The sequence below is a fragment of the Centroberyx gerrardi genome, chromosome 4 (assembly GCF_048128805.1).
Source record: "Centroberyx gerrardi isolate f3 chromosome 4, fCenGer3.hap1.cur.20231027, whole genome shotgun sequence".
NCBI lineage: Eukaryota > Metazoa > Chordata > Actinopteri > Beryciformes > Berycidae > Centroberyx > Centroberyx gerrardi.
Genome location: NC_136000.1, coordinates 5,835,276 through 5,855,915, shown reverse-complemented (window position 1 = coordinate 5,855,915; position 20,640 = coordinate 5,835,276). Strand labels below are relative to the sequence as shown.

The 20,640-nt window shown below is 42.4% G+C and overlaps 1 protein-coding gene across 1 annotated transcript; it reads left to right on the top strand.

The window, feature by feature from the left end:
• Nucleotides 1–357: 357 nt before the first annotated feature.
• Nucleotides 358–10,310, top strand: rassf9 (Ras association domain family member 9). Its single transcript, XM_071925529.2, has 2 exons — nt 358–484; nt 8,376–10,310. The coding sequence occupies exons 1-2, from the start codon at nt 438–440 to the stop codon at nt 9,643–9,645; spliced, it is 1,317 nt and encodes a 438-aa protein (XP_071781630.2). The 5' UTR covers nt 358–437; the 3' UTR covers nt 9,646–10,310.
• Nucleotides 10,311–20,640: the final 10,330 nt, after the last annotated feature.

Here is a 20,640-nt window from a genome sequence, read left to right as displayed (position 1 = left end):
TATAGCACAACAGCCTATTGTAGAACTACACTGTATAATTATGGAAAGACTATAGGCTACTGCCATACTATATAGCACTATAGTACCAATCTTTCCCGATTGTAAATAGACTCTAACATCAATTTAATTCGTTTATATTCCCAATACTCCTGTTATATGAGTATTGGACATTTGTTAGTCCACTTTGAAATCCCACAAGCCGCTGAGCTTCTGTGTGAGAGTAACAGGTTGCACTGCAGGTGGAAGGGGGCAGAGTTTTACGCATAAATCTCAGTAGCCTGTGTAACACCACCCTTATTTTTTCGGATGGGGCGGACAGAGTTGCGAGTTGGGACACCCCTCAACTTCCCTGTGAAACACATCACAAAGTGTCCGACGTCCTGCCATGCCGGGACTGTAAACCCGTTTCGGATTGTGACATTCTGCGCTCCTGAGTTATGGCTCCGTTTGGCAGAAACTTCCTGAAAGCGCGTCTGAAAAACAGGTAATTTGATGAGAGCGAGGTTTCTTCACGGGGAAACCTGTTGTGTTTTTCCGAGTTCAGCTGCTGAAAAGCCCTCGTGTTGTGCCGTTGAAGAGGCAGGCGGTTACGCATAACGCATTACGCATCAGATTTATGTATTGGCTGCAATGAAAGGGGAAAAGTAAGTTCCTAATGCGATTTCGTTTGAACTTTATCATCCTTTTGACCGGGTACAGTGGGAAACACACAGCCCGACCTGAAGAACTGTAGCCTAATCCTAAAATGAATATTAGAAGACTATTAGAAATATTATAGGAATATTATAGCGATATAATTGGAGATTTAAAAAAAAAATACCATAGGGTATGACAGGTCATCATAAACTGGGGTTAGTTATTTATTCTCCATCTAAGAAAGTTGCATGGGTGTTTTTACCCGCGATAACATGGAAATCTTAAAATCTTTTGTCACTGAGTATTTGCCCGTGTAAATTATTATTGACCGCTGAGTTTCTAGCATCATCAGCTGTTAATGTGTATGTGCGTGTGTGTGTGTGAGAGAGAGAGAGAGAGAGAGAGAGAGAGAGAGAGAGAAAGAGAGAGAGAGAGAGAGAGATAAAGAGACAGCACCCAGTCAATATCAATAACTGAGGTGTGTGAAGATCCAAGACATAGGCTACTGTTGGTTTGTGTGTGCGTGTGTGTGTGTGTGTGTGTGTGTGTGTTGGATGGAGGGGTTGTTATGTATCCTCTAGCACTTTCCAAACCTTTCATCCATATAGCTGTAACTGTTGCCATACATTATATTGACACCCCGAACTGAAAGTAGTGTAAGATGGATTGCTTGCCACTAGGCATTATCCTCCTTATTAAAAACATAAACACCTCCAGTGGAAGCAGAGTGAAATATGATGTTGGGTGTTGGATGTCAGTTATATCATTCCTGTCAGATACTGTGGACTATTATGCCAAAAATGCTGGCTGTACACTTTAGGTATGATCAAATAGGAGTTTTGACCTTCTCCTGAAGCGCTGACTGCTCTGTAATTACCACAAAGTTGTTTTTTTTTTTATAAATGTTTCATCTGGGACAGCAGCAAGAGAGCATTCTTGGTTCAGGTTGAGAGAGATCCTGTCATCAACACTTGTATAATTTGCTTCAGCAATTTCCTTAAGTGGCTAGCTTGGCCTTTTGATGTGCCCATGGCTCCAGCTGGGCCCTCGCCACAGCTTTGAAAGGTGAGGAAAATTAGATTTACTGGGCCACAAGCAATCCTCTGTTAAGGGTTCGGAAATTTTCTGTGCATTCTTGACTGTCGACAGTTGTTGTGGCTTATCAGCGTGGAGTTGGTAAATAGTTTCTTTCTTGTGGAGCGTGCAGGTCATGATCCAAGACAAGATTCATGTTGTCAGGAATCCTATCAAGACGTTTTTTAATTGTGTGCAAAGGACTGTTTTCATGAGCTTTATTTGAGTAAGAGTCTCATACACCCCTAAAACTCATCAGCACATGGTTTGGACTTGGAATTAAAAAAAAAAAAAGGCTTTTGTATTAAATCACAGTAAAAACGGTCTGACAGTGGCACCAGCGGCAGACTGGCTGTATTTTCACAGCACACACAGCTGAGCTCAAGAATCTTTGATAACTTCAAACAGTCTGGCTGAAGCTGCCACCCGTCGATGTCTTACTTTTTCATGTTGTGTAGTAATTACCTTCGCGGCACCTATAATTACCTCAAGTGTTTAGATCTGTAGATATGTCAAATGCCGATTTCAGAGACGGCCTTTTACTTGCTCTGAGACACGGCGCTGGATGTTTGCCAAAAATGAAACAAAAAAAAGCTGATTTGGAGTTGCAGTCAGTGGTAACATCAAAACTCTCATCGACCTTTAGAATAAATAGAAAATGTGGTGATGATTACAGTTGGCGCCATTTGTTTGAATACAGCAGCCAGGCCTCTTAAGTCAGCGGGGAGCACTGTGCGTCAAATTGGTCTCCTATAGTGAAATTGCAGTCATGTGTCTGAAAAGGGCTTGAAATGAAATGGTTGCCAGTCAATGACATATGTGAAAAAAGCAATGCAGTGTCCAGTTCCACTTAATGGTACTCCAACAATAATGGCAGCCTGACAGCATGATGCACAGGAGCAATTACTATCATATCTGCAAAACGCTGAAATTGTCGCCCACAGCAGTTTGGTTAACACAAATTAACAGGCTGCAGCCGAAGAAAAAAACACCACTTTTGTTGGAAGTGAATGTATGGCTCATTTATATGCGCTAGTTAGTAGAGGACCCAAGGCTTGTGTAGTGATTCACAGACCTGGGAGCGAGAAAAATGAGCGGGGTGGCAGGGGGTGGGGGGGTTGATAGAGGGGAAGAGGAGGGAAGGGAAGGGAAGGGAATGGGTGTGTTGTGTCTTTCCTCACAGATGCCTATCTGACTAGGAGTCATCCCAGAGATCAACACATCCAGATAGAAAAGTGATGTTATTTCCTCGCCAATCCCCCATCCCCTCTCAGATAAGAGCGAGAGGAAGCGTCTCCTGTCCAGCTCTGGATAGCAACTCTCCTGTATTCTCCATGTGCCAATTTGTGTCAGACAAACCAGATACAGTATACTCTCTCTATCTATATACACTCTTACAAAGGATGTCTGGTTTTCAACACATCCGTGTGTCTCGTTTGAAACCACACAGTTGTGCTACTTTTCAATGCAACATATTCTGGCACATGTCTAACATATCGCTGTTGTATGACATTTTTAAAGTTTCAGTTGAAGGATTTCATGCTCTTCTACGGCTTGACAAAAAAATACGACACTTTGGGCTTATGAAACCTTTTCAAAACCTGATTGGATAAACTCAGAACTTCATGGCTGTCAGTCTGAAAACAAGGCTGTTTCCTTAGTTCCTGAAAAGTTGACATTAGGGAGGTTTTCACCTGACAGCTACGACATGTTGTTATTAAAATTCGCTGTGCTGAAAACTAACAGCAAAAAAGTAATGTGTCTCAAAAGTAATGCGTCATGTCCCAAATTAGACACACAGATTTGCAGAAAATTAATTTCTTAAGTCTACCAATCAGGAATGAGGTAAATATGAACACAATTTACTTCACGTTGAAAGTTTCTTCTGTCATTCTGCATTGGTGAGCTGACGTACAGTACATTCCATTTAGTTATAAAAGCAAACCTATAATTTCATTACCGCTCTCAGACAAACCAAAATGTAATCGAATTTGTTCCATAGCACGTACGTCGGAACCTCTTGATAGCAGTGACTGTGTCTGCTGGCATGCTATCACAGCTTGTTACTGTTAGAAACCTGATTGTCTCACTATCCACATTGCGACACTGGGGAGCTATAATTCCCTGTCATTTGTTATGACTTGTTCAAACCACCAACATGCAATCCTTTGCGCCAACATGTGGTCTGCCAATTTCTGACACAAACCAATTGTTAATGTCTGCTAGCTTGTCATTATTTAAGTTTTATTATGGGAGAGAACCATGCCACCCCAGTAGAGTCGTCTGCACTGTAACCTCCCACGCAAGAAACATACACTGTAAATTCATATAACACTTACCTCATATGGCACACACCATGCAATTTAAAACGTGGCTTCTTCCCATTTCGCACGCCTCACTGAGGATCTCACCTTCTAAGTTCAGGCCGGGGTCAAGTGGGCCTGCTCGGGTTTCTTGGGTTCACTCAGCTATGAAATGGTGAGGTCTAAATGACCCTGTATTACTCACTGCTCGGCTTCCACCTTCCCTGTCCCGTCACAGAATGGATTTATACAGGATAACAAAAGATTTATATTATAAAATGTATATTAGCACCGAGTATGGGTACACACCGCCATACGCAGCGCAGTCTATTGGCAATTTTCTGATCAGACTGTTTGAGTTCATCATGATATTTAATGTCAGTTCTGTCTCTCATCGCTCAACGCTGTGACCTATGAGGGCACCCTCATTTGTTGCTGTCTCGAACCACAGCATAATCCCAAACTATGAATATCAAGTGGCACCCAAAGTGACAACCCTCATGAATGTATTAGCTGCGATGTAATCAGCCCAATGGCCCGTGTAGTATTTGTGTTTGTCCTGGCAGGGAGCAGACAGCCCGGCGAGGCTCAGGGTTTTGGCTCTCCGACCAACACTGATACCACCAGCCTCATCAAAAGTGCTTGTCCTCGGAAAAAGGATTACAACACTTTTTGTTCACTGAGAAAGGCTTGATGCTGTTTTACAAGGTTCCTGTGATACACTTTCGCACTCTAAGGAATCTGAGTCTTAGCCTGCAACTTGTCAAAATGGGGCTTTTTGGAGTTTTAGTTATATAAACATTTCTTGGAGGCAGAGCCGATCTGGACGAGAAAAGAAACATAAAATACAGTGCAAAGAAGAGTTTGACTGAAACACATTTTTTAAAAAACAATAATATTTTTTATATTGAAGCTGGCGATAGTTGATATTTTGATCTCATTGGTAGAGTTAAACCAGTGGAAAGCTATATGACATGGAAAACTACCTGGTGAAAAAGTCATTTTTCATTACATTGTGACTCTAACTCTTCTAGTGAGATTATTTCTACCTCCAGAGCGGCCCTACCTCTGAGAAATGTTTGTATAACTAAAACACCAATCAGCCAAAAGTGGATTCAGGCACGACAAGACCGTACCACGCTGTTAAAATGCAATTGTATTCCAGACAGATGAAATATGGTTATAGCTCTCACAGCCGTACATCAGTCGGCACCTTCCCCTGTGTTAGACTGGAGCTGAAAACGTCGCACGGTGACCCGACTGTAGCTATGGAATTCATTTTCCCCCTTCCTCCCGTTGCTGTCCATTGAACTCTGATGGCAGGAAGGGGCAGGATGTTGTTTGAGCGTTAGTGATTGTGGCCCGGGACAAATACAGGTGTTTCCCTGCCCTGCTGTACCCGCTTCCTGCACAGCTGAGGGCTTCGCTCACCCTCTGAAATGCCCAATTGTCTATGGAGCGTGTTTATTCACCTGTATGTTTAAATACCACCATATAGCTGTATGGTTCCCACATGTCTCTAGCTAGTATAAATATAGTGTTAGACAGTGTTTGTTTTTACTTTATATGATTCATGTTATATTCCACATTTGTGCTGTGCTGTTTGTGAATGCTCTCACTAACCACCTTTTCTTTCTGTGTCTTTCTCACTTTAGCACTGCTAGCGACGCATTTAACCCAGGGCTAAATGTGTGTGTGAAAAGGGATTTTCTGTTCTTTCTTTCTTTCTTTCTTTCTTTCTTTCTTTCTTTCTTTCTTTCGTTGTATGCTTGTATGCACGTATCTTGCTATCTAAAGCTACCTAGCTAGCTTTTGTTTTTCTTTCTCTTTCTTTCTTTCTTTCTTTATTTTTTTTTTCATTGTATGGTTTTATGTGTGTATCTAGCTATCTAAAGCTACCAAGCTAGCTTTTGTTTCTCTTTCTCTTTCTTTCTGTCTTTCTTTCTCTTTCTTTCTTTTTTTCTCTTTCTTTCTTTCTTTGGTTCTTTCTTTCTTTCTTTCTGCTTATGTACAGTATGTATGTACAGTATGTACTGTATGTGTGTATGTATGCATGTATCCATGTATGTATGCATGTACATGTGTATGTATCTAGTTGGCTAGGTTTGTGTTTCATTTTTTCTATTTTTCTTTCTTTCTGTCTTTCTTCCTTTCTTTCTCTCCTTTTCTTTCTCACTTTTTCTTTCGTTATTTCTGTATGTATGTATGTATGTATGTATGTACTGCATCTATCTATCTATCTATCTATCTATCTATCTATCTATCTATCTATCTGTCTATCTATCTATCTATCTATCTCCAGTATCTATCTATAATCTTTCTCATGTAAAGTGCCTTTAGCGTAGCACTTGAGGGGTTTCCAGAGGAGGTTGTATCTGGAAACGCTGAGGTCAAAGTCGTCATGGTCGTTGTCTCTGAAAGCCGGAGGCGTGCTGGAGTTGTTTGCCCTGTGCATAGCTCAGGTATTTGCTTTTCCCCGCTCGTCTCCAAGGGTCTCCATAACCATTAACCAGCCGCTCGCATTGTTGCATACGTATCGCATTCCTGAGGCCTTGTTCACCGCGAGTTTACACAATGCTCCATTTGTGTGTTTTCATGCCATGTGGGAACCAAAACACAGTGGTATCAGACTGTAGAATCAGCAAACCAGGAGATAATGCAGCACTTAAGTTTTCCCCTTTGAATAATGCTTAATACATCTCACTTACTTGCGTTAGCATGCCGGCAGCAGGGCTCGTAGCATCTGTGGCATCTTCAGGATGTCTATAGTCAGCCGCCCCTCCTGACGTTCAGCGATTAATGTGGACTGAAGTCGACCGAGGTTATCTCTATAGATAAAGAAAGAGGGGCTACATGATGCAAGGTTCAGAATCTGAAGCCATTGCTGCAAACCAAGGCGAGGAACAAACTCTCACCATCTGATACCCAGGCAGAAAACAGTGATTTTAATCTTTAAGTTTTTCAGTTTTCTTTTATTATATAGATAAGACTGCATTGACCCTGGAATACAGCTGTATCTAGCTTTTCAACTATAAATCCAAACAAAAAAAATGCTTAAAGAAAAACTCGATTGAAAATATAATGCTTTTGCATATTTGTGAATGTGAACAAGTCTCTTGCTAAGCTTAATCTGATTTTGTTATCTGAAACTGATTTTGCGGACCTAGATGAAATTTGACAGTACCCAGGATTATGAACATATTATTCTGGTTTATCACTGTCAACAACTTCATGAAATATGGCCTATTTGGTTGTAAAAGCATAGACCGACATTCCATGAACCCACAAAGTCAGTCTCCAATTCATTGTCACTGGAGCAGCTCCAGGTTTTGTCTCATGATGACATTATATAGTAGATCCTTGATTCTCTGGTTTCTGTGTTAGAGAGAGTTTCTCATTCTCACAAATATTGATTGAACTGTCCGCGATCTTATGAATATTATATGTGAGTTCTGTTTTGCTTTCAGAGTGGGGTTTTGCTTTAAATATGAGTAATTCACCGAGACAGAAACTTGGCAGCCAGCTACAGTACATCAGAGTTAATCTAATTAATCATATTATGAATCGCAGCATAACATGTTATCTTGCATGTAAATAATAATATGCTCATGCTTTATCTTAAAATCAGATTGAAATGTCTGGCAATGTTATCTGCTTATTTGATTACTTCCTCGTGTTGTGGATGTCTGCGTTGCCATTGCCTATCATTTAACGACTGGATATTAGCTCCTGGATATTACCGGTGGTCCATTAAGCATGTAAGAAATGGATATCATCGGCCCATCAGAGGTCAATTTTTGAACAAGTTTTACGGCCCAGACGAAAAGGTAATGAGGGCCTTGGGGTTAAATAGCTCAGAACCAAATCATTAAGTGATCATCTCTGATGAGTAAGACGATGAGTAACCATGTAATAGAATCAGGCCAGAGAGCACAAAATGAGTGAATATAGTTTTCTGCTCATTGACCTAATGGAAGACCATCAAACTAGGATCTATTTAAGAAAAAAATACTACTTAGGATGGTGAAATGACTCCAAAAGGACAGCTGGAAGAGTATGTACTTCAACCAGCAGTGTTCACAACTGCTGCTATACTGAAGCTTGTGACGCATTTGAAATGAACATTTTGTAAACATGATTGTTGCACTAATGTACCATTAATTTCACAAAATACTTATTGTATCATTTTGTTGTGATATTTTAAGATATTGATGATGATTTTCATGTTTTTGACTGATGATTTGATAACTTCCTTGTGTTATGGATGTCTGTGTTTGTCTTGTTGAAGACTAACTTCCCAATATTTCATCCAAAATATTTACAGAACCAATTGTAAACTTCGTCCGTCTGTCTCTCCCCTAGGACAAAAGATGCAGAGCCTGTGGTAGGAAAAGAGATTCAGGTTATCGTCTGCAATGAGGAGAAGGTGGTCTGTGGAGTAACGAAGCACACAACATGTGCCGATATGGTTCAGGCATTACTGGAGGATCACAAGACAGTCCCAGAGAGCAAGCGGCTCCTGCATGGAGACCCCAAAGACTTCTGTCTCGTAGAGCGCTGGAAGAGTTTTGAGAGAGCCTTGCCTCCTCTTACCCGCATCCTGAGGCTCTGGAACGCTTGGGGTGATCAAAAACCCTTCATCCAGTTTGTTTTGGTCAAAACCAGCGACTTTGTGCCTCAGTCGGTTAAGAAGGGTGGCAAATCCAAGGGAGCCAAGCCAAAGCGATGGGAGCACGGTCCCGGTCAGTATTCCCAGTCCTTGCCAGCGGAGAGGCAAAAGCGCATGGTGAAGAAAGCTTTCCGGAAGCTGGAGAAAATTCACAAGGAGAGCCAGAGCTCCCCAGGCGGCGAGGAGATTGACCGGATGGTCCAGCTGATTCTCACGCAGGACCACACCATCCGGGAGCAGATCCAACGCATGAGGGAGCTGGATTTGGAGATTGAGCAGTTTGAGGTGGAAGTGCAGAGGGAAGCTGAGCCCGACAGTTCACTGACTCAGGCCTGTGGCCCGAGTCTGGACGGGCACAACGAGGAGCAGCTGCAGGAGTACCTGTACACCAGCGATGGAGTCGAACAGCTGGATCTGCAGGTACAGAGGCACCAGGATCTCATCTTCCAGCTATCCCAGGATATTGACGGTGAGCTGATGAGGGCCGACCTGGGGTGGCCGCTGAGCCAAGACGAGGACACTCAACAGGAAGGAGCCACGGCCGCTTCCTGGATCTCCTCTGAGACAGACTCACCGTTCTACGCTGCTGAACTTGAGAAGCTGCAGTCTGAACTGAAACACAGCCTTTTCGCCGGCGTGTCCCTTCACAACCAAACTGCAGATCTAGACAAGGAACTGAAGTACTACGACGCTACGCTGGTCTCCAAGGACCAGGAGTGCTGGCAGCTGGCTTCCCAGCTGAGCTCTATGCAGGTGACGGACAGCATGGAGGAAAAGCCCTGTCCCGGCGCTCTGAAGGGCCAGATTCGGTGCAGCGTCTCACAGGCGGTGAAACTCAAACACAGCCTGTCCCCTACAGACGTTACAGACACAGACTCAGACACTGGGATTAGCTCCACACACAGTCAGGACTCGCTGTCACCCTGCCTCGACTTCCCTCCCCCACTGGACACGGACGTTTGAACAGCCCAGTTGACCCAGCTTCATACGGCTCTGCATGCACAAACCACATTCCATCACTATTTATGAGAGCCGGGTTTCCCACTCTAGGTGTTAACATACATTTTATCCCAACAAAGAAGCAAAGACTAACTCTGAGTGCAAACATGTCTGTGGTGAACCAGGCCTAGTTAGTGACACTGACCAGCGTGTATTGTCTATAATCTGTCACAGGGCCTAATTATGGTGAATGTACACTACTTGCCCTGCTGAAAGTTCTCAAGCTATTTATGAGGCTGCACTTCACTGTACACACTTATAAGTCTATTACCAATGTTTTATATTAAAACAAGCAGCACATTTTTTTTGGATGTAGAATTTAGGATTTGTTTAGAATTTATCATGACATTCCTTTCTATGACATTGTAAATAAACTACTGTACAGTATATGATTGATATTATGACACATGCACAGTTTTTTTTTTTAAAGACAATTTGATATAACACCTGAGAGAGAAAGCATATTTATTTATCATGTAATTGTATTATACAAATTAGATTTTACTGTGACATATTTTCCTGAGGCAGTAGTCTTAATCTGTGTTGATTGCCACCATGTTGCTTCTGATCAACCACAGCACATTCAGCACCAACAAAATACAATACAAAAACTATCTCTCTGCTTTATAGATCTGGTCTACATTTTGTGTTAATCCCACGTTTTAAGAAAATAAAACCTATGAAAGCTATAAAAAAAAAGTAAAATGTACGTTATTTTTGCTTCCACAATACTGTAAATGTCTCAAAAAGTAGTCACACTGAGGTCGATTTTGTTGATCCCAAAAATATCCGTCAGCTTAGTATGATGCCAGATGTGTGCCAAGCGTTGGTGCTTTTTATTCATTCCCTAGAACTTGTTAAATATGCATTAGCAACAGTGCTATTGTTCCAGGAAGTGTTAAAAAAACAACAACTTATGGTGCCAAGACACATAATTGGAATTTATAGATTCCACAAAGCTCTGAGTCACCAGAAAGAAATGACACAGCTACCATAGCTCCCTTCCAGTGCGCTGCACCGTATAATCAGACGAGATGGTCGCCAGGCAAGCACAAACAACAGTGAGCACTCTTCTTCTCTTGTCAAGGTATTGCTGACAGGGTAACACTTTGTACTCGGGGCAGAGCGGGGCCGGTGGAAAAGCAGGGGATATCTATTTCACACACTAATTGCTTTACCCCCCCCCCCTTCCTCCTCCTCCTCCTCCTCCTTCAAGCCCCTAAGCAGCTCCACCAAGCATGAAAGGCCAAGAATCTTACAATGTGAACAATCTTGCACCAGTGCCTCACACTTGTTGATGGAACGGGGGTTTATCAAGGAATGCACGGTGCTTATAGCGAAGTCTACGTCACCAACAGGCGCGCACCAAGCTGGAATAAAAGGGGCATTTCCTGGAATTTCTATTTTAATGTAAATCTGGCCTGTCTGGAGTTGGTGAACATTTAAAGGAAAGGAATGCAGTTGATGCCGAGGTTTTTGTGGCTTTGATTAGCAGTTTAATTTGATGAGGTGTATAGTCATTAGTCTTTATTCATGGTTGGGGCCTACCTTACGGGGGCATGTGATGCAGCCTGCAGTACGGGTCGACCGATAAGGGTTTTTGATACAGATAGTTTGTGCCTATATCTTTAAATTTGACCGTTCTCATGCCAAAAAATTACAAGTATTTCCACCAGGATTTTATTCTTTGCAGGGTAGAAAAACAGCACTTAGATGATGTGACACTAAAACTCTCCACCACACCTATTCAATGGGATACATCTCTGGGATACCTTTAAATGAAGAATTAATTTATTAAAAAACATAGTTGAACAATTGAATTAATAAATAAATGTGCTGCCTTTGCACATTTTATTTAAAGCTCCATCAAATCAGCAGCAATATTCAATAAAAGCCCAATATCAGCCCAATACATCAGCAAACCGGTATATGGGTGTAAACCCTCACCTGCTGTATGACTTGACTTCCTGGTTTCTGGGAGGAGAGGTTGTCTTAGGTGATGTTTACCCCTTTTCTCTACCGCAGATCAGCAATTCAAAGACTGCCAGCTCGCAAGTGTGTTTGCAGACAACAATAATTACATGGACCAAAATGCCAATTAGGCTGACTGCAAACCTCTCTTTGTTCTTAGCTGCTATCAGCAGTCCCAGTTACTACTGGCCAGTTTGAGCAAAACCATAATTTGTATCGGTTGCGGTTCTATGAATAATGCTGAGGACGAAAAGCGTGCTGAAATTCCACATATCTTATAGGTGTAATGTCTTTTCTTTACTCAGCGAAAATATGTAAAACCCAAAATTGTGTTACAGACATTAGATATGGAAACTGACTCTTGCTGGTGTCCAAATAGTTCAATGTATGTTATGCTTTTACCCTTTTTTGACTTCACTGCCCCAACCTTTACTGCCCATATAATATCTTTTCACACAGACTTTTGGAGGAAGCAGTGAGATAAGAGTCAGGAACAGGCTCGGCCCTCGAAGGCTACATAATCACTGAAGCCTTGCTGTGGTAATAGTGCGTTTGATCTTGCTGTGGGCAGATCTCACATTCAATGAGGAACTGGATCTAATTGGCAATTATCACATTTTCAACACAATCACTTACCGGCCTCTAGTTAGCGCTATCTTAGTCTATTTTGGGGATCTTTTTTTTGCTTCATTATCAGCTTATCCTTGCTAAAAGAAAAAATGTTTGCCTGACCCTATCTATGTCAACTACTAGATTATTTATTTATTTATTCATCCATCCGTATTCATAGCAAGGCCCTTTGGCGGAGCAATTGGAGGAGGAGGGCGGGTTTGTTGATTCATATTCATTTCCCCATAACAGACTCCTTCCATAATAGTTAGGCTACCATTGCCCAGAGGTATGTTTCTACACGCAGGTGAAAAAGGCATGTCTAAAGCCCCGGATTAAACTGTCAACAACTACATTTGGCTCATTTGACAACTCCAAATACTTGGATCAAACAATCAAATGTTTGACATTTTTAAAAGCAATTCATGAGATCCGATGAATGAAAAGTCCTGCAATTACAAGATATCGGCTTATCGTTCATTATTTGTTACCATCATTTGAAATTGGAGTCAAAAAGAATTAAATTTCATTTTATCAATCTCCTCTTTCACTGTGGTGATACTGTAAATATACATTTACATCAAAGCCATCAAAGCCAAAGAGCTTTTGAAGAACGACTGACCTGTCAGTGTTCATTAATGAAAATGTTTGTGAGTTTGTGATTGAGTGTGAAACAAGGCAATATAGAGAGATTGATATTTGGGAGTTGCTGGAGCTTACTGATTAGTTGTAGAAGTGATTATGTTGAACAATGCTTTCACTGTCAAGTCGCTGTTCAGTGGGTTTAATGGTCTGTACAGGAATATGACGGCTCTCAGGCACCCTGTGAACTCCTCATTTGTCTCTTTGCATTATGTTTGTCAGAAGAAACACACATCATCTTGTAATTGCCCTCTGGCTCCTAACAGCTCCCACATGTGCCAAAAACCCGCGTTGGCTTCTGTGTTGCTTTGTGTTCCAGCAGCAACGCCCTAAATTCAATTAGATTACGCTGAGAGCGCAAACGAATCTCCCACTCCTTATTACATCACTCCGTGCAACCTCCATCTCCCCTTCACCTCCTCCAAACTCAAAACGTGGCAGTGAATTCGCTGGGTTTGAGCCGAGGTAAAATGGCGCACAAAAGCATCGGATGACCCTAAAATTATCCACGGCATTAGAGTGTGTTCAAGCAGTGGGCCTGGAAATGGTTCTGCCTCAACCACCTCCAATCACGGACTGCTTCACACCGGCCGAGTCGGGACTTGTCGGAGCCGCTGTGGGGCCTTGGGCTTAATTGCCTCAATCAAAGCAGAATTGAGGTGCCACCCCATCCAAGAGGCATAAATCATATGGTAATCAGAGCCCAACGAGTAACAAACTGGCTCCGGTGCCAGGTAGGAACAAGGGAGCAAACAAGAGCAAGCTGTGTGTGTGTGTGTGTGTGTGTGTGTGTGTGTGTGTACTGGTGGGAAACGCTGACTGCTGTGTTAAAGAAGGGAGATTTTAGGAATATGATATGGGCTGTGTGGTTGCTTACATGGCGGCGCATAATATAATTTGTTAACCAATTGAAATCGACTTTAATATCAAATTGAATGCTGTCTCCCACACATCCACATATCCCTACACCCCCGCATACACACACACACACACACACACACAGATAAACACTTCAAATGCTCGCTTTCATCCTCCCACCACCGCCCTCCCTGCCAACTTTTATTTCTCAGTCAATAAACAGGTTTCATTTTGACAGGGATGTTAATTTTCCTCTTTATTAGTGTTGCTGCTCTGGCTGAGACTGTTTGCTTTTCTACAGGTGTTCTCTGATGCTTGTCGCTCCTCCATCCACCAGCCTTTCATTACAAGGAGGAGGAGAGACTCGTCTCCCGTCAGACAGACAGTCAGTCAGACAGGGAGAGAGACAGAGACTGAGAGAGAGAAGACACTCGCTCACAGAAGCACAGATTGAAGTTTTAGCTATACAAACACTTTATTTAACCACAGTTCTTCTGTAGCGATAGACCAAAGTAATGTTAGACTGAAGCCCAGTGAAAAAGGCGAGAGGTAAGAGAGGAGGGAGCTAATATTATGAAGCCTAGCGCTCTGCAACTAACTGAAAAAAGTGCAGTCTAGCCACAGTTAGTTATCTAGGTAAGCTAGTTAGCCTAGCTGACCTTCCAAGACCATGAATGGTAATGAATGAATGAAAAAAGAAGTCACTGCCATTTCGATTTTTTCTTTGCCATTCATATTTGCCAGTTCGCTTATGCCTACCATACACTAGAAGACTTTGAAAAGACTTTGAAAAGACTTTTAAAAGACTAAAGTCTGACACCCTCTCACATCCAGCTCACATCTAAAGACAATGTGTCATAAGTCACTCACAGACTATAAGATTTTGCAAAGACTGCCTGCCATACACTAGAAGACTTTGTCATTGAACTTCACTATTTGCATGAGCCAAGACTAAAGACTTCCGATAATATTAAACACGTTTGATTTTATCGGAACGTCAAGACGAGAAAAAAAGACTGACTTAAGACGGCTCGGACTGAGTTTCCTGACCACCTTACACCAAACGATCGAGATGACGGGAGCGCGCCGCAACTCTAGCAAAACTCTCATGATTTTATTCCGACATTGGAAATTTGTCTGCGACAGTGAAATCGCTTGAAAAGTCGTTTGGTGTAAGGTCGCCAGCGCTCCAAAACATTGTGGTTCTTTGGCTCCGCCCACTGAGGTTTAACTACTGAATCTGCACTATGTAGCAGTATGTTTAGGAGGAAAAATAACCTAGCATTCAAAAATGCTAAAAACTCATTTCAAGTGTCATTTAAGAAAATAACCTTTTGAAGCAAAGAGAAGCAGCAGTAGGTTAAGATATGCTTTTTGTATTGTATTTGCATGTAGGAGGGTAGAAGACCTCCACAGCAAAACAGTTTGCTTTCAGCTTCAAATATCAAACAACTCTTGGAACATTTTATTTATGCAGCACCAAAGCTGTATCCTAACCTTTTATTGACATTTCAGCATTTCCTTCCTGAAAACTACACAGTGTGACTTTAAGAAAGGAAGCAAGGTAGAAAGGAAGATCTTGTGTGACAAACAAAGAAAAAAAAAAAATCAAAAGCAATTTAGAAGACAAGAAAGGTGCTGTATCCACGTTGTGAGTCACACAACGGCTTACATGGTCCAGCCTCTTTCTCATTCCCATGAGACGCACAGATGCTTTCTTTCCAAATCTATTTCATGCCCGGTACGTGAAGATGATGGTATTTTAGCGCCGTTGTCCCTGAGGAGGATGAGGACTCGACGCTTACTCGCCATTTCCCTCTGATTGCCCGGCTGCGGCGCTCTGATTAGCTACTTAAGTAAACATGGAACTCGCCATGTCGCTTCACCTCTTCACAGACACCCAGCGCGACCTCCGCACTCCTCGACATTTCCTCTGTGGCTCTCTCCATCCCCGCTTTCATTTTCTGCCGGAGAGTGTCTGATTAGGGTTGTTTTTATAGTGACGTTTTATGTTTTTCCACAGCGTATAATCAGTTGCGCGAGTCGTGACCCTGTGTGACGTTAAGGGGGAAAACTGAATTCGTTGGGGTCGGACGATCACCTTAAGGAGTCTAAAGAAAATCGCCATGTAGATTGCCCATGTAGCTTTTTGAACGCACGTTGTTGACATGTGTTTCCATGTGTTCTGATGTAAAGTCTGCATTTCGATGACGCACACAGATCGAGTTGTTGGAAATTGTGAGTGTTTGGGTGCTGTTCTCTATAAATAATAATGTTAGGAAGCCAATGTGGATGCTACAGTATCTGGCAGAAAGTGCATCAGCCTCTTTTCTTTTTAGGAATTCCTCGTATAAACACTGCTATGATGACTCTATTCTGTAGTAGCTCCATTCAATCAGTCTCGGTTTGGTATTGTAGCATGGTTTGGAAATAAAGGCAGACTACGCAGTCTGGTTAATGTGGCTAATAAGATCATTGCAGTGAGTCTGGCCCAGCTGATGGACATATATTCAAAATGCAGGTCCCTAGAAAGGCTAATGCAATAATAATTTGCCCTGATGATCCCCTCTATAAGGAGTCCAAGCCCCTACCTTTTTTAGAGTACCTGCATTAAAGAGAGCTAGAGCTTAATTTATTCCTATTGCCATCAACAGGCTTAACTCTAAGTACAATAACAGAATATTGCAGTGGTGGGTCAATAATGTTTAATTGATTGATTATCAAGTCCTAACAACAGATGTTGGATATATGGGTGTGTGTTGTGGCGAGTTTTATTGTGCTTTTGTTTTATGTGTTTGTAGTGTTTTTACTGTGTTTTTTTTGTTTATTGTGTTTTTACAGCAAACCTTGTCTGCAAACCAGATTTCCCTCATGGGACTATAAAGTTTGGACACAAATTGAACATAACATAAGGTTTGTGCAGCTTCATGGCACTTTTATTATTCAAAATTATTCTAAATTTATGTGAGGAGGGCATTTCATATTCTGAGAAGACATACAACGTTCCAGTCTTATTAAAATGTTTTAATTCCAAATATAAGACATTATACTAAAGTTTTTCCACACAATTGGTCGACTACCTGGTCTTCTCCTACACACCGTCCACCAGCAATGCTCAGGTGTACAAAGGACTCACTGTTTTAATTCTAAGAAGTGACGGAGCAGTGAAAAGATGAATGAACTTCAAAAACCAAACAACTTCAGACCAGCCAACTTGGTCACAAAAAGGCTGTGAGCATTGCTCGACTTGAGCGCAGTATTGTTTTCCAAGTGCCATCGACGCCGTTCTCTCATGGCAACTCTCATGAGGAAGAGGAGACTTTGAACAAAAGGCTCGGCGCGGAGGAGGAGGTTTGAAGTGGGCGACTACTGAAGACCAACACGCTCGGCGTTAGATCCTCTGCCTCCCCGGCTTTGATGGCGGGCGAGAGGCTCTCTAGTTTCCGGTGCCGTGTTGAGGCTAGACGACTAATCTTGATGCACTTCCCCTCCAGCGCTGCCACTTTGAAGACCCCGGTCTGTTTGTGAGATTAATATGATTTGGTGCTAATTTCCTGAGAGGGGCCCTGTCATTGTGACAAACACACACATCGAGCCTGCACAAACACACACACACACACAAACACACACACACACACACACTGATAGCTCACACATGCACATACTGTATAGCACAAACATAGATGCAGGCTTGCATACTGTACATGCACACGCAAACGCAAAAACACCACATACACACACACACACACACCCCTCCCACCCCTCAACCCACAGCCCCTGTGTCTTTCATTGCACGTTGCCAAGGTAACTGAAAGCACACTCAGCTCCTTGGCAGTTGTCCTTAACTCTCTGTATTTTAAAGGTGAAAAAAATCCCCCGTGGAAAAGGCACAGCAACCTACCTTCCTCTTAAATAACTGTAGCTTACGTTTCTCCATGCTCCCTCCTGGTGACTGTCAATCTAAAGTTATAAATGAGTTTTTAAAAAACTGTGCCTATTTATCATAAAGAGGCAATATTTTCTCGAAGTGAATCTTTCAAAAAAAATGAGATGAGATGTGTCGGAATTCATCCTAACTTCATTTGAATAAACAGCCAATTCCAGAAAATCTGTTTTGCGGACTCTGCTTTTCTGCCTTTTTTATCTTGACAGGCAGAATGGCTCCATTGGATTTACAGCAGAGTTTGTGGTTGTGTCGACTTTGACACAAAGAGAGCCGCATTCCTCTGGCTGGAGTCATGATGGACCAGAGCCTGGCCTGCAGCCTCGGGTCTCTTTCCAGTCGCTCCTGTGTACTCATGGGTAGTGGCTTCCTGTGCTTTCAGCAGTGATGTTTCCTGTCAGAAAGGCCTTTCAGGGCAGCAGTGATAGCCTAGCGGGAGGAATGTTAAATGCAACCAAATGACCTGGGCCAAACTGCATGTGCAAATACTTTTTATGGTTTGTTTTTGTCTGCTGAAGTGCCATATGGTGGGGACAACACAATGAGTGCCAGAAAGTGTAGACCATCATGGGAAGAGTGCTTGACAGTTTATATGCTAATTTAGTATAATTAAATTGTCCTGATGCAGTGAAGCCCACACATCCGCCACTCCAAACTGTTTAAAACAAATGCAAGTTCTCGACTACTTGACCCTGCTAGCTAAGAACCCAGGTGGCTCGCACTCTTCTTCACAACAGATATCTAGTAGTACTGCAGTTTTTATTTATTTTTCCCATCGTTACAATCAGTGCTAAATTGTCACTGAGCTCAAAAACCTTGAAAAAAATGCAAAATCACAAGAAATGTTGGTAGGAACTGTTGAAGCTACACTAGCCGACTTCAGCTCCAAATAGCAGAGAGAGGTGACCGGTTGAAAAATTTGAACTTCAATACCCAGACATCCTGGGACCGAAGGGACAAGAGAGGAAAAAGATCTAATGTTGGTGAGTCTAGCTTTCTGGAGCTCTGCTGACTGCTGTTTAGGAGACAGTTTGTATCTCGCTCTTAAGCATAGATGTGTGCGAAGAACTTACCACACCTAACACCAGAACACCTAACACCTCATAGATTCACCCTATTTGTCTCAATTATGGGGGATGAGACGCTCGCCTCTGTTGCCGCCCGACCTCAGTGATTGAGGCTGATAAGATGGGTGTAATTTTACATAGAAATACCGCCTAGTGCAGCTTTCAGATGAGCGCTTTTGAATTTTGCAAATGAGCATAAGTATGGCATTGCTAACCATCTGAGATGAGTCACAGCCACTTTAATGCCCACAGCCCTGCGTTTGGGGTTATGACCTTCTGGGAAGTGCGCCACTTAATGATAGTTAGCCCGGCAATTCAGTTAACAATCTTGAGTCTGTCATTTTGTGCCAAGTGAGAGTGGTAGGTCTCTCAGACGCAAGGCATAATAAATCATTCACTCCTTCCTCAATCCAGTTAGACTGTCAGGTAGCTTCTAACGTCTTGTGTCTGTATTTGAGGTGCTTTTGTCCTCATCCCATGTGTGTCAGAATGTACTGTGAGCTCAATATGTACTGTGAGTTGTCAATATGTCTCTGTACTCCTTTATATATATTATACTTGGCAATTAAAAGTCAATTTGACCCTGAAAGAAATGACAGCTATCGTGATCAAATCAGGAATAAAAGCTGCACCATCTGGGTGGAGGACAGACGCTGCAACCATATTTATTATTCCTGATTTGATTATAATTTGGAAACTATTTTGGGGGATTTGGAAAGTATTATAGTACTTCCCAAAGTATTTCCCAAAGTGTGATACTTTTTGATGCTTTATATGATACTTTCTAACACAATATTGATACTTTATGATACTTTTTAACACAGTATTTGATGATGATGCTTATGATACTTTCTAACACAGTATTTGATGATGATGCTTATGATACTTTCTAACACAGTATTTTCCAACACTCCCTTTTCCGTGCAGTAAAATCAGCAGTGTCTAACGTAACGTAACGACAGATCTTGACACATCAAGTGTTCCTGCGATCCTGGTTTTCTTGAAGTGTGTGTCTGTTGCTGTGTGTTGTCGTCAGGAACGCCTCGGGGTTTTGGATCTGCAGGGAGGCACTTCTGCAGCGTAAGGCTGGTAGGAGGAGGCACAGGAAGCGAGGGAAGTGCAGTGTTTGTGCAGAGAAAGAGGTCAGCGCTTACAATGGGGGCCTGGGTGTATGAGTCTGGGGGGGGGGGGGGGGGGGGTTGGGGGGGGGGCATTGTAAATCAGGCGTTTCACCTTTTCAAGAGAATAACCATGTACTCCACCCTTCCTCCTCCACACACAGTAAAGAGAGCCTGCTTGTGCCAACATAGAAAGCTTTACCGTAAAAATGTCAAATTGTAACGATGGAGCTGTAGCGATCATGTGTTTTTCAGTTCAATGCCTTTTGAAATAGGATACAATTGAGCTCTGATCTCTCTCTCTCTCTTTCATTCTCTCTCTCTCGCACACACACACACACACACACTGTACAAACTTTCACTCAATGGTCACAATAGAGTAGGAGTCTCTCAAGGTACAAGACTCATTTTCAAGCGCCGCAGGTTCAGCCAAGGTACCGGCTAACACAGCACTTCCCCCTGGTCTCCTGTGGGCTGCTGGTTAAATGACCTGGCTAAACTGCACTGTGAGAGGCGGGATGCATCCACCAGGGGTACATTTGTTTTCAGTTCGCTCTATTCAAAGTGTAAATTGAAACTGGTCCCACCGATAGAGTCTTTGTTGTCAAAAATTCTTTTATAGATTGGTTATGAGAATGTTTTTATGGTGAAACCTTTAAAAAGCTCCCTTCCAAAATTAAATGCCGCCATTTGAAAAAAAGTGACACGCTTAGACGCTGATCAATAAAAACACAATTAAAACTAATTCTGG

Coding starts and splice junctions, on each gene's coding strand:
- rassf9 (XM_071925529.2), top strand. CDS start 438: ATGGCTCCGTTTGGCAGAAACTTCCTGAAAGCGCGTCTGAAAAACAG. Junction 485..8,375: donor AAAGCGCGTCTGAAAAACAG/GTAATTTGATGA, acceptor TCTCTCCCCTAG/GACAAAAGATGCAGAGCCTG.